Source organism: Gopherus evgoodei, chromosome 7 (assembly GCF_007399415.2).
Source record: "Gopherus evgoodei ecotype Sinaloan lineage chromosome 7, rGopEvg1_v1.p, whole genome shotgun sequence".
Classification (NCBI taxonomy): Eukaryota; Metazoa; Chordata; order Testudines; family Testudinidae; genus Gopherus; species Gopherus evgoodei.
Window position 1 is genome coordinate 100,275,865 of NC_044328.1, and position 12,552 is coordinate 100,288,416.

At 52.7% G+C, this 12,552-nt stretch overlaps 1 protein-coding gene across 7 annotated transcripts in view; it reads left to right on the top strand.

Moving 5' to 3' along the window:
- The window catches only part of DNAJC4 (DnaJ heat shock protein family (Hsp40) member C4), an 82,267-nt gene that overhangs the window by 52,754 nt on the left and 16,961 nt on the right, over positions 1-12,552 (top strand). For 6 of the 7 annotated variants that reach the window (XM_030568450.1, XM_030568456.1, XM_030568452.1 and 3 more), the window contains 2 exons: positions 8,972-9,177; positions 10,792-10,962. In XM_030568450.1, the coding sequence (XP_030424310.1) occupies positions 8,972-9,177; positions 10,792-10,962 (377 nt within the window). The remainder of the gene's footprint in view (positions 1-8,971; positions 9,178-10,791; positions 10,963-12,552) is intronic. The other variant, XM_030568451.1, reaches the window with a different exon arrangement.

Genomic DNA, 12,552 nt, shown 5'->3' on the forward strand with positions numbered 1-12,552 from the left:
GGCGATTTGTAGAAGGGCATTTTGGGAAGGGTCAGCTGGGTCCATGACTCTGCAGGCCAAACCCTCCCCTTGTCTGTGGGAGCAGGCTGAAGCTCACCAATTCTACCCCACTCCTTGAGCAGGAATGGCACATAGGAGAGCATCCTGCAACTGGGCCCTGTTGGGGTGTCTCTTTCTGTGCTGGGCAGGAGAATGGCGTGTAGAGGACGATCCTCCCGGGGGGGATGGGCCCTGCTTCTGCTGGAGTATCTATCTCTTACCTCCCATACCCCTGTGATAAGTATTCCAATGTAGCCCCCCATGAAGGACTTTACCTTTAGGGGAGAGCCCTATAGAACTGAAGAGGGGATAAGAGCTTCTATCTACAGGGGTTTTCTCTTTTCATATTCAGCCCTAGTGAGTGATTCCCGACCCCCTATAGAAAAGGTCTGCGTCTTCATTGAATCCCATCAGGTTCTATAGAACCCTCTTGGCTTCACTCACAAGGGTTTTTCCATCAGGGACTCTGAGCTACTCTTCCCTGTGCTTAAAGTACCCATCAGATGGAGGGACATAAGTGATATCTGGGCCACAGAATCGAACTCCCCTCCTTTTAAATAGGGAGATGGCATGAGCATCGCACCCCTTGGTGCTGTTGGAGCGACAAGCGAGGTGGGGAGCGGCATCAGAACCCCCCTCCACACCGAGCAATGAGTCTCTCTGGGGACAGCAGTTCAAAAGGGAATTGACTGGGGCTGTCTGGAAAATGAGGATTCTGCATCATAAAAAAGTCAAATGTTTTGACATTTGTTTCCATTACAATATGGAACTAAACCAAGACCCTTCTCTGGTTTGAGAACAAGTCACCCCAGCATAGGCTTTCGGCTGAGACGTGGGAGATCCAGGTTCAAATCCTTGCTCTATCTGATTCAAAGGAGGGATTGAACCTCTGTCTCCCACATCCCAGCTGAATGCTATTCTGGGGTGCGGGAGGGGAATGGTATGCAGAGGTGATCCTGGACAGGGAAATGGGCCCTGCTGTCACATGTCTCTCTCTAAGATGAGAAATCCCGTCCTGAGCCTGTGAAATCTTCCCGACTAAAGCTTCCTCAAAACCGATGCATTCCCGTAAAACGGTTTGGTTTTGACAAACTGGTGTTTTCCACAGAATAATTCCTGAGCAGCTTGATAGCTGACTTGGCTAAACAGCTGGAAGCGGGAACATGTTGGGATGCCTGGGGGACAGCCTCACTGCTCTGGATTTCTCCATCCTGTGCCTGGGAGGCTTTCCTATTGCTTAGCTCCATGGCCAAGAGGAGTGATATCAGTGAGGTTTGGCCAGGCCTGAGATGTGCCATCCTAGAAAAAGATGATTGCTGGTCCATGCCAGGTGATAAAGCCTCCACTGGGGCTTTGGCAAGCCCTGTCCATCCCATCCTCCCACCCCACTGCTGGATTAGCATCTCAGCGCTCTGCAAAAGCTTAGGCAGCTGACTTGGGTGGGGGCTGGGGATGGAAGGAAGACAGCTGGGAGGGAAAAGTTAATACCGCTGTCTTGAGTCAACAGAGCAACAGCTTTGGAAGACCTCTCCTGAGAGGCATGGAGAGTAACAGAGTCATTTCTAGTATGGATCTACTGGGAAAGGGTGGAGAGATTAAATTAATGCAGTAAAGACACATTCAAAGCTCTTCCTTAGGAAGGAAAAATCAATGCCAAAATACAAAATGGGGAATAAACGGCCAGGCTGCAATAATGTGGCAAAGGATCTGGGGGCTGGAGCGGATCACAAATTAAATATGAGTCAACAATTTGACGCTGTTGCGGAAGAAGGCAAATATCATTCTGGGTGCTGAGGGCTGGCACTTGAGCCTGCACTCTGGTCACTGTTAGTATTAATTAGGTTTGCCTGGAGAAGGCCTAATTGAATAGAGGTGTACCTGACTTCCAGGCCAGATTGAGGCTGCTGAGTAAATATGCCGATTTACCCATTCCCCAGGAAACTAGAAGAGGGCACTGGAAGGAGTGCTCGGGGGAAGAGAAGGAGAGAAACAGAAGGTTAGGGGAGCCTGACAATGAAAGTCTTCTTTGAGTAGTATCCTCATGGGTGCTCTGCTTCAGGGGCACTCACCCCCTTGTCCTTTAGTCAGAGATTTTTGGTAGCTCAGCCCAGTGTACATCCTATATTTCCTCATGCCCTGCTCGGAGGCTGTATAGGGCTCTGTGGATGAACCACCCTCAGTTCCTTCTCAACCATCTTGGCCTGAGATGCAGCAGTCGCTTAGCCTCGTTACCTTTCTTCAGTTCATTGTTTTTTTTTCTTTAGTTAATTTATTTACTTTTTATTGAAGGATTTAGAGAGACTTTCTCTTGATCCTCTTCCCCTTTGGGGAGGGAGACTTTCCCCTGCTACATATTGTTGCCCTGAGTTATGCCAGGCTCTCTGGGCTTCAAGTGGTGCGTCTCTTGCCAGGAGGCCTTCGTGGTCAGTGACAGGTATTCCCATTGTATCTGCTGCTTTGGAGGGCATCATATCCCACAAAAGCGTTCCAACGTGCGCCACTTTCAAGGGCAGGGTCACTAAAAATCGGGAGCTAAAACTGAGACTCTTAATGAGGAGTGTTCCCTCCAACCAGCCTCAGATCCAGGTCTGGTGACCCCCTTGCACATAGGTCACTGAGCAAACACAGTGCCCTGTCAACTTTGGCATGTTCACCTGAGTTGATCCAAGGAAAATCCATGGAGAAGACCCACAAAAATGGAGTTTTTCTTCACAGAAATAATGCACCTCAAAAAGACCTTGATCCCTGCAGGGCAAGACCACTGCAGAGACTTCTAGTTCCACCCTGGGTATGACTGAGGCTTCAGACACTCTTGGTACCAATTCTGTGCCCGGAGCTCTAGGCTCAGCAGAGAAAAAGGGTAGCAACCATGCCCGGGTACTGAAACCTTTGGTGCCGCAGAAGAAGGACACTGCATCATTGAAGCATTCCACTTCTAAGAGAAGGTACCCACAATTCCTTCAGTACTGTCAACATCTAAGCTAGCTACTAAGACAGTGTCAGTACTGGGAAGATGCTATGTCTCACGTATGGTCTTGTTGCCCCCACAAGGCATTCTCATCGGTACCATCTACTTCGATCAGAGTATTCTTACCAGAGCACCATATGCCCTCAGCACTGACAATGGAACAGGGCCCTGCTCTTCAAACTCACCTAGTACTGCAGGAATTCAGATTCTCTAGGGACCTACTTGTTTCAGAGCAGTCGGAGTCTCCATCTCTCTTGTTACTCAGTACTGAGAGATTATCAGTACTAAAACAAGCACAGTCATCGAGGTGGGACCTTTCCCTGGTACCTTGACTCTCCAACACCTTAAGAGAGTGCTGGGGCTCCTTCCGTTGAAGGGGAATTTCCCTCCAATTTGAATATTTCAATCTGGGGTTCCCCGACACTTTAGACAATGGATTTCCATCCTGACACTTTTGACAAGATGGGGGAGTTGCACCAAAGACTGGCCCGTGTTCTCCTGATCTGGTTTGAGCACCAGTGAAAGCCACCCCCAATGCCTTTTGAAACTCCCAAGTGGCTGTACTGGGATCCTTGGCTGTATATCGTCAACAGTTTTCCCGTGATTCTAGTCTCTCTCATGGGGAATACTAGGGGAGACACTCCCCTACTCCAACTGTTCTGCCGTTACCTCAGACAAAAGAATCTTTTGAGGAGCAGGAGGCCTGGTCAGATACAGGAGTTACTCCCCAAACAAATATTTCTTCATCTTCCCCGGATGAAGTAGTTATGCCTCCCCCGCTGACTGTCTGATGACGTCTGACACTTCCAAGAGTTAGTGAAGCACACTGCAGATTCCCTTCAGATTCCTTTGGAAATGGTCAGGGAATCACAACTATGCAGGTTGCCCTGCCCATTAACGAGGCCCTGTTGGATTATCCAAAATCCATCTGGCAGAGCCCTGTAACAATTCTGCCGAGTAAATGGGCCTATAAGAAATATTACACACTGGCTAAAGATTCTCTTCACCTATCCAACACTGAACTCCCTGGTTGTGGAGGCAGTGAACAAACATGGCAGACAACATTACGCAAAAGCCACACCATATGATAAGGACCAAAAATGCCTTGATCTATTCAGCAAAAAGACCTACTCATCCTCCACTCTTCAGTTTAGGATCCCAAACTATCAAGCTCTCATGGCTAAATACAATCACTCAAATTATGCCAAATTTATCACCTTTATTGAGCATCTGCCAGCTGACCAGCATGGGCAGTATCAGGCTATTATTAACAAGGGTCACCTGGTAGGTAAAACATTGATCTACCTAAGAGACATGACTACACATCAGCCTCCTCAAACTGAGGGCAGTCAGGACTGTATGTATCCACTTCCTGTCTGTAACCAGGAAGAAGTCCATACAAATTCTCACAGACAACATAGTTGCATGTTCTATCTCAACCAACAGGGAGGAGTCACACCTCCTTCCCTTTGTGCCCAAGCAGTGAAGTTCTGGAATTGGTACATAACCAGTTCCATCCTTATTTTGGCCACTTGCCTTAGGTTTGGCCATTTCCATCCAGAGACTCTCTAGATGGATCTCTGACTGTATCATATTGTGCTATAAATCTTCAGATAAGCAGCCTCCTTCTAGGATGTTGGCCCATCCACAAGATCTCTATTTGCTTCTATGACATTACTCAAGACACTCCCTATTCTGGACCATTTGTAAGGCTGCCATTTGCTCTTCCATTCCTATCTTCTCCAAGCATTATTCAGTGGTCCAGTCTTTTAGATCAGATGCTGCCATTGGAAATGCTGTGTTGTCTTCAGTCTTGGTCTCAGCTCCAAAGACCATCTCCAGCTGGGGGTGCTGCTCAGTAGTCAGCTGAGGCAGAGCACCTATAGAGACACTATTCAAAGAAGAAGAGGTTACTCTCCTGCAGTAACTGGAGTTCTTTGAGATGTGTGTTCCCATGGGTGCTCCACTATCTGCCCTCCTTCTCTCCACTTTGGAGTGTCCTCTGGGGACTTCGTGGTAGAGAAGGAACTGAGGGCGGATCATCCACACAGCCTTATATAGCCTTGGAGTGGGCACAAGGAAACACAGGGCACATGTACGGGCCAAACAGGCATTACTACCAAAAATCTCAGATTAAAGGCACAAGGGTGCACACATTTCAAAGAACTCCAGTTACTGCACAAGGTGAGTAACCTCTCCTTCTGAGAAGAGACACTTTACCCCCACCCCCTCTTTTTGGAGAAGGGGTCAGAAAGTTGAGATACAATGTGTAAATTTGTAGAGACACTGCTGTGTATTGGTGGAGGGATTAAAACACTGTAATAAACTACACAATTTACAAGCAAAAAGGTCTCAGAGTGGCCTGTGTTTGTGGAAGAGGTGTGTTAACAGGAGTGTTGTATATAAGACAGGGGAGGTAATTGTTCCACTACACTCGACACTAGTGAGGCCTCAGCTGGAGTATTGTGTCAGTTCTGGGTACCACAGTTTAAGAAAGGTGTGGACAAATTGAAGAGTGTCCAGAGGAGAGCAACAAAAGTGATCAGAGGCTTAGAAAACGTGACCTGTGAGTAAAGGTTGAAAGAATTGGGCATGTCTAGTCTGAAAAAGAGAAGGCCAAGGAAGTACATAATAACAGTCTTCAGATGTATACAAGGTTGTTATAAAGAGGACGGGGTTTAATTATTCTCCATGTCCACCAAAGGCAGGACAAGAAAGAATCATCTTAGTTTGCAACAAGGGAGATTTCGGTTTGACATTAGGAAAAACTTCTTAACTCTAATGCTAGTTAAACTCTGGAACATTTTACTTAGGGAGGTTGTGAAACCTCCTTCCTTGGAGGTCTTGAAGAACAGGTTAGACAGACACCAACCAGGGATGGTCTTCAGCGCAGGGGGATGCACTAAATGGCCTCTTGAAGTACCTTCCAGCTCTATATTTCTGTGATAACCTCACAGCTCTCACCAGCCTGCAAGAGACAGCTGGGTCATAGCAGAATCATGGAGAGACAGCAGCATGGGGGATCAAGGGCTGGAGACAAGGAAGCTCTTGAGATCCAGTAGTCCCACGGCACCGAGTGCTGCCCAGGGGCGGTTGTTGCGCAGACCCATGACCAGGATTAGGATTCCCTGTTGTGCCAGATCTCAGATGCAGATCAGGCCTCCTTTCATGCGGGGCACTGCACAGACCCCAGACTAAGATCGGAGCTCCCTGTCTTGCTGGGCACTGCACAGATCCCCAACCGAAATCAAGGCCCCTTGTCATGCCAGGTACTTCACCAGCTCATAGCAAGATACAGTCAATTCCCTGAAGGGCTGCCAGCCTAAATAGACAAAGGATAGGAGGGGAAGCAACCTGCCCAAGGTTAGTAGCGGAACTGGGAATAGCACTCGGGTCTCCTAATTCCCAGTCCAATTCCCAGACCACTCAAGCCTGCTGCCTAGGTGATCCTGCTTATGCTAAGCTGGGAGGGCTCTAGGTTTAGAACACACTAGTGGCTGGCAGGCCTGGATTCTGATGTTTGCGGAGTCACCAATTGGTCCCAGCCTGTCCTCAGGAATGCCAGGTAGGGGCCAGGGTCTCCTTGAAAGCAGCTGTAAACTCCTCCGTGTGTCTAGGGCTGCTTGCGCAGTGTCCAACGCCAAGTTAAAGGTAAAAGGCTAAGGTGTCCCCTGGCCTTTGAGAAGAGGGGCTACGGGACTAGCATTGGGGGAGATGCTTGTAGATTTCCAGCCAAAGCGAAGAAGCTTAACTCAGGAGTTGGGTGGAAAGCACAATTTCCATTCTATGGGAAATTCCAAAATTTTGGGGAAAAAATCAGTTCCAAATTGTAACAAAAAGCCAAAATTTCCAAAAAAAAATGTTGATTGGGCAGCATCAAAGTGTTTTGTTTCAAGAAGGTTGACATGTTTGCTTTGGGCTTTTCTAGTCTATTAAACTATTAAATAGATAAACATAAATCTAATAAAATAAAAGGAGTGTTTTGCCCCTGGCTGCACAGGGCTTGGGCTTTAGCATGAGGGGAGCAGGTGTTAGCAGGGGTGGCTGGACCTCTCCACACCCGGGTTCAGGCCTTGCTCCACCACCAACTTACAATGTGATTTTGGATGAGCCTCTTGCCCTGTCCATGTGTCTCAACTGAGGCAGGATTTGGACACTGGATTCCCTGTGCTCTGAGATCTTTGCATGTAGGCAAGCAAAAGGTTAACCCAAAGAGGTGGCCATAGGCCGTTGGCATGCTCCTGGGGCCAGCCTGGCTGCTTGTACAGAGCAGGACCGAATCACAGCTCTCAGAGCAGACTCCTGGCCAGTGGGTAGCCGCCTGGATCCTCCACCCCTTCTCCTCTTCATCCCAAGCATGAAGTCAGCTGCTCTGATGAGTAGAGCCGCCAAGCCCAGCTGGCTGGGAGCAGGGCCCTGCGCACCTGGGGATGGAGAAGTCTGCAGGAACAAAGGAGTCATCATCTGCTGGGGACGGAAATCGTTGGCTGTTAACTTTGGAAGTATCTGGCGCCCTTTCTTCCATCCACTTAATGGCAATTGCAGCCTTAACCGAGAGGCCTCTGGGGCCTATGAGTCAGGAGTGAGAGCATCTCCATGCCCAGGCAATGAGCCCAGAGGAAGGACCTTGGGCAGAGATGCTTGGACTCAGCTGGAGCTGAAACTAGAACAATTCAGAGTAGAGTCATGTGCCAGTTTGTACCAGTGAGGTAATTAACCAATGGAACAATTTCCCAGGGGCTGTGGTGGATTCTCTATCACAAGCAGTGTTAAATCTGCTCTAGTTGAGCCAGGGATTAGTTTAGGGATGTCCTGTGACCTGTGAGATAGAGGGATCAGACTAGTCTCTCGGGCACTCGAGTCCAGGCCCTGCTATCTCAGCCAACCTGGCGCAGAATCCTGGTCGCTCGTGTGCATACGGGCACATACCCACATAACGGCACATATGCCTACATGCACAAGCGCATGCATGCACCCTTCTGCACAAGCATGGCACACGCTTCTGTTAACAATTGTATTTCCCCTCCCCAGCCCAGTAAAGTATGTGTGGAGAAAGGTAGGCATGAGAGGCAGGGCACCTGGGTTCTATGCCTGGTTCTGGAAGGGACCCCCTCGTCTAACGACTCCCCAGGAGTCCTGACACCCACTTCAGTGCCCTGGGCACTTGACCAGGCTGTCATACACACTGTCTCTCCTGACTGGGCCAGTGACATTTGAAATGTGGCCTGAGACAGACCCAATGAAACTCTTGTCACCAAACAACCACCCACTGCAGTTTGCTTCTGGAGGGGTGGTGTGAAATGGGCTCTCCGTCTGCAGTCCTGAGAGCTGGCTTCCCATGGCATCCGTGACCAGCACAGAAGCTGGCAGGTATACAAGCCTCCAGCCAGGCCCTGTGTGTGATCTCATCGCAGCATGGCCCCCAGGGTACTTGCGTCAAGCGGGGCCAGTGCAAGGTCTAAGAGCGAGCGGCAGGGCTTAACCAGGAGCCTGTTTACATTCCAGGGGGATTTGCACCCCATAAATGTGAGCGATGGGCCAGCTCTGACGAGAGTGGGGTAGGCATGCAGTTCTGGGGGCAGGTTCTGTAGCTTTGTTTTCCTGAGCCTGCTGGCCTGGGCCCTAGGATTGGGGGGTGGGGTGGATATATGGTGTGTGGAAACCGGGCGAATGAGTGTGCATGTTGGGGTGCATGTGCATGTGGTGTGGGGGTGCATGAATATAGAAGGGGGCAGTCAGGCCTACGCTAGCACTGCTTTGCCGTTGTGGCTGCCCTGCTGTACTAGGGCCTGTGTATATGGCCAGTTAGTAGACAGCCAGTGGGCGGGCTGTAGATTCACACCTTGACTGGCGAGGCACTGGCCTGCTGTGTAAGCCTCTCTGCTGGCTCCCCTGGGCTGGTAGATCCTCAGTGAGATGCTGTTGCCCAGGGCCTCACCCTCCCTCTGTCTCTGTGTCCCCCAGGTGCATCCCGACAGTGACCCCAACAACCCCGACCTGCACAGCCAGTTCATCCGGCTGAACCAGGCCTACCAGGTGCTGAGCAAGGAGGGCAGTAGGAGGCTCTATGACAGCCAGCGGGCCTGGCACGCAGCCTGGCCCACTATGGGCAGCAGCCCCAAGCACAGCCCCTCTGACTTCACAGACCAGGGACCCAGGCCTAGTACCAGGTAAGGGCACCAGGGCCACAGCACAGGACACAGAGGTGATGCTGGTGTAAGGGATTGGAGCCTGGTATCCCGCCACCTGCCAACGTGAATCAGACCAACCTCCAGCTGCTCCCCCACCATGTCTGCACCCCCTGATCCCACACTGGTTCTGAGCCAGTGAGGAGACCCGGGCTGGCACTGAAGCGCCAGAGCCCAGGCTATGTTGAGCCCCTGCTAATCCTGCATGGGTTTGAGCTGAGAAGGGCCGGCATAGGGACCTCAGGCCAGCGCAGAGGTGCTGGGAGCTGCAGCTGAAATGTGAGCAGCTGCCACTGACAAGCTGTTGAGCATCAGGCTGTCAGGAAGCTGCTAAACAGGAAAAGGCCACTTAGCCCATCCTGCCCTGGCCGCCCCACGCCCCAAAGCAGCTCGCCATTCACGCTAATGACCTGACTCTGTAGCTGGCTCCAGCTGGGCTGTGGTCTCCAGCCCCCTGCAAAGACTGGTTTGAGAGATGATAGCTCACGGTCCTCCCAGTGCTGGCTCAGACCAAGGGGCCCATCTCGCCCCATAACCCCCACCCCCCAGATCAGACCAGGGAGCCCATGCAGCCTGGTAACCCCCACTACCCGGATCAGGCCAGGGGGCCTATCCAGCCTGGTAACCCCCATCCCCTAGATCAGACCAGGGAGCCCATCCAGCCTGGTAACCCCCACCCCCTGCATCAGACCAGGGGACCTATCCAGCCTAGTAACCCCCACCCCCCGGATCAGGCCAGGGGGCCTATCCAGCCTGGTAACCCCCACCCCCTGCATCAGACCACAGGGCCCATCCAGCCTGGTAACCCCCACCCCCTGCATCAGACCACGGGGCCCATCCAACCTGGTAACCCCCATCCCCCAGATCAGACCAAGGGGCCCATCTAGCCCGATATCCTGCCTGCTGCCCTGGATCGGACTAGTGGGTCCATCTAGCCACGTATCTGCCCCACCCCAGATGGGGAAATGGGGTCTGTGGACTGCAAGGCTGGATTGGCTGCATTGGCTGCTGAATCCCCTGCAGCAGCCCCAGGCCCCCCAGAAGGGCTGGCGGCTCTCCAGGGTAGGGCCATCCCCGCAGCTCGCATGCCATCACCTCGGCATTGCTGGGGGGAGGTGTCAGGGGAGTGAGTGAGTGTGACCCCAGCAGACACACTGTGAGGAGAGTGCTCCCAGCTGGCGCAGGGGTCCCCAGGCTGGGACTTTCCTCCCTGCACCTCCCAGCCCTGGGAGGAGACTGTTCCAGGGGGGCTGTGTGTGCTGGGGCAGGGCCATTCTCTGGGGCAGCCCAGAGTACCCTGGGCCCTTGGACCCTGCATGAAGGAGCAGGATGGCTGTGTTGAGTCTTGCAGGCCACCAGAGCAAGGTGATCCTATCAGCACCGCAAGGGATGTGTGGCCGTGATACTTTGGGAATTTCATAAGTGACTGGTCCCAGGGGCAGATAGAACCCAAGAGTCCTGACTCCTGGCCCCCTCCCTGATCCTGTGGCTCGATCCTTGGGAGAGACCCCAGGAGTCCTGTCCAGGGCCAGCAGTCCCCTGGGGTCAGACCCTTCCCCCCAACGCAGCCCTCATCAGTGACCCTTTGTCTCCCAGCAGCCGAGGGCCTGACGAGAACATGCGCTACTGGGAGCAGTTCCGTACTCACCACTCCGAGACCTTCTCAGGCACACAGGCCAAGCAGAGGCAACGCTGGAACCGGCAGTTCTTTGGCTACTGTCTCCTCCTCATGCTGGCCAGCATGGCCGCCCACTATGTGGCCTACAGGTATGGGGGCAAGGAATTGGTGGGGCACTGCATGACAGCCTGCCTGGGAGAGGGCTAGGGGCCTTCAGAGTGCGACCCCCTGCCCTGATCCTCTACAATCTATCCCCTCCCCAGCTCGCCCCGAGGTCAGGGTCATCCCACACACTACAAAGTGCCCTCCCCCGAGCAGAGTCATTGCCTTCAGTCAGTTCCTGCCCAGGAGGAAGGCTCACCAGGTCCCCAGGACTCTGGTCTTAGCAGTTCACTCCTCCACCCTTGGAAGAGACTATTGCTCAGGCTAGCGTGCCCTTACTATTAGGTGTTGTTCCCCAAGAGCCAGCAGAAATGCCCCTTTCCCCAGATCCCCCTTTGAGCCTCCCACACAACTCCCTCTCCCAGTGCCTGGAGATAGTCCCTGGGCCCACACAGGGGGGCATAGATCCACAGTGGGATGGGAGGAATGGGCTTCAGGGAAGGGGCAGCTGGTATGACGTGTCCTTCCCAGGACTAGGAAAGCCCCAGCCCTCCATCCCAGGAGTCCTGCCTCCACTGACTCCTGGCCCCACTCTGTGCCTCAGTTTCTCCATCTGTAGAATGGGGGATAACGCCCCTTGGCACTGCCATGCATAACCCTGGCATGGCAGATCAGCACCAGCATGCACCCTCAGGGTCCTAGCACTGACAGAGTTATAGAAAACTCGGCCGGGTTGGAGTGTTGTCCTGACCCTTGCTCTGGTTGTGGGGTAAAGTCTTGGTCTCATTGCATTTCCTAGAAGCTATCTGGTGCTGTCTTGACTGGCCTGTAGCCCACTCTCTGCCATCCCAGCATGCCTCTGTGGGGAGACCCGTGGTCAAAGGGTCTGGAGTTGTTCTGCATGGGGTGTGGTTGGCGGCCTCTGTGCCATCCCTGTGCCATAGTGTCCCCACCCCCACCAGCCCAAACCTCCTCTAATCTCAGTATCTCCCCACCCAGGCCCACTAGTGCAAGCCTCCTGTGATCTCAGCCTCCTGTATGGCTGGCCTTCCCACTCACATCCCCACCGGCCCCCATGTCTCTCATGATCTCAGACTCCCACATGGCCAGTGTCACTCTTCACATCTACACACATCTGTAAGGCATCATACATGGCTATTGCAGTGCAGCGAGCCAAGGGATGTGGAGCCAACAGCGTGGTTTCTCATAACCCGAACACCAGCCAGGGCAATGTCCCAGGGCATCTGCTGACACTTGGAGCAGCTCTCCCCACGCCCTCGAGGCATGGAGCGTATGCCAGCTGCCCTAAGAAGGCATTGAGGTCACCCTTCCCAAGAACATGGATCCTGCCAGAAGTATCAGCATCTGCCCAGCTGCCCGGGGCTTCCATCAGGGCCTTTTGTTTCTTATTAATGTTTTAGCACATTAGCGAGTCCATAATTGAACAGTGAACATCTGCCAGGCTGGGAGGCAGGGCCTAGATTGCCACACTGAGGGAGCTGGATAACTGTGTGGAGTGAGGGCAGTGTGGGAATCCAGGTCACTGTTCTGGGGGGCAGTCTGGGAATCCAGATCACTATGGTGGGGGGCAGTCTGGGAATCCAGATCGCTGTGGTGGGGGGGCAGTCTGGGAATCC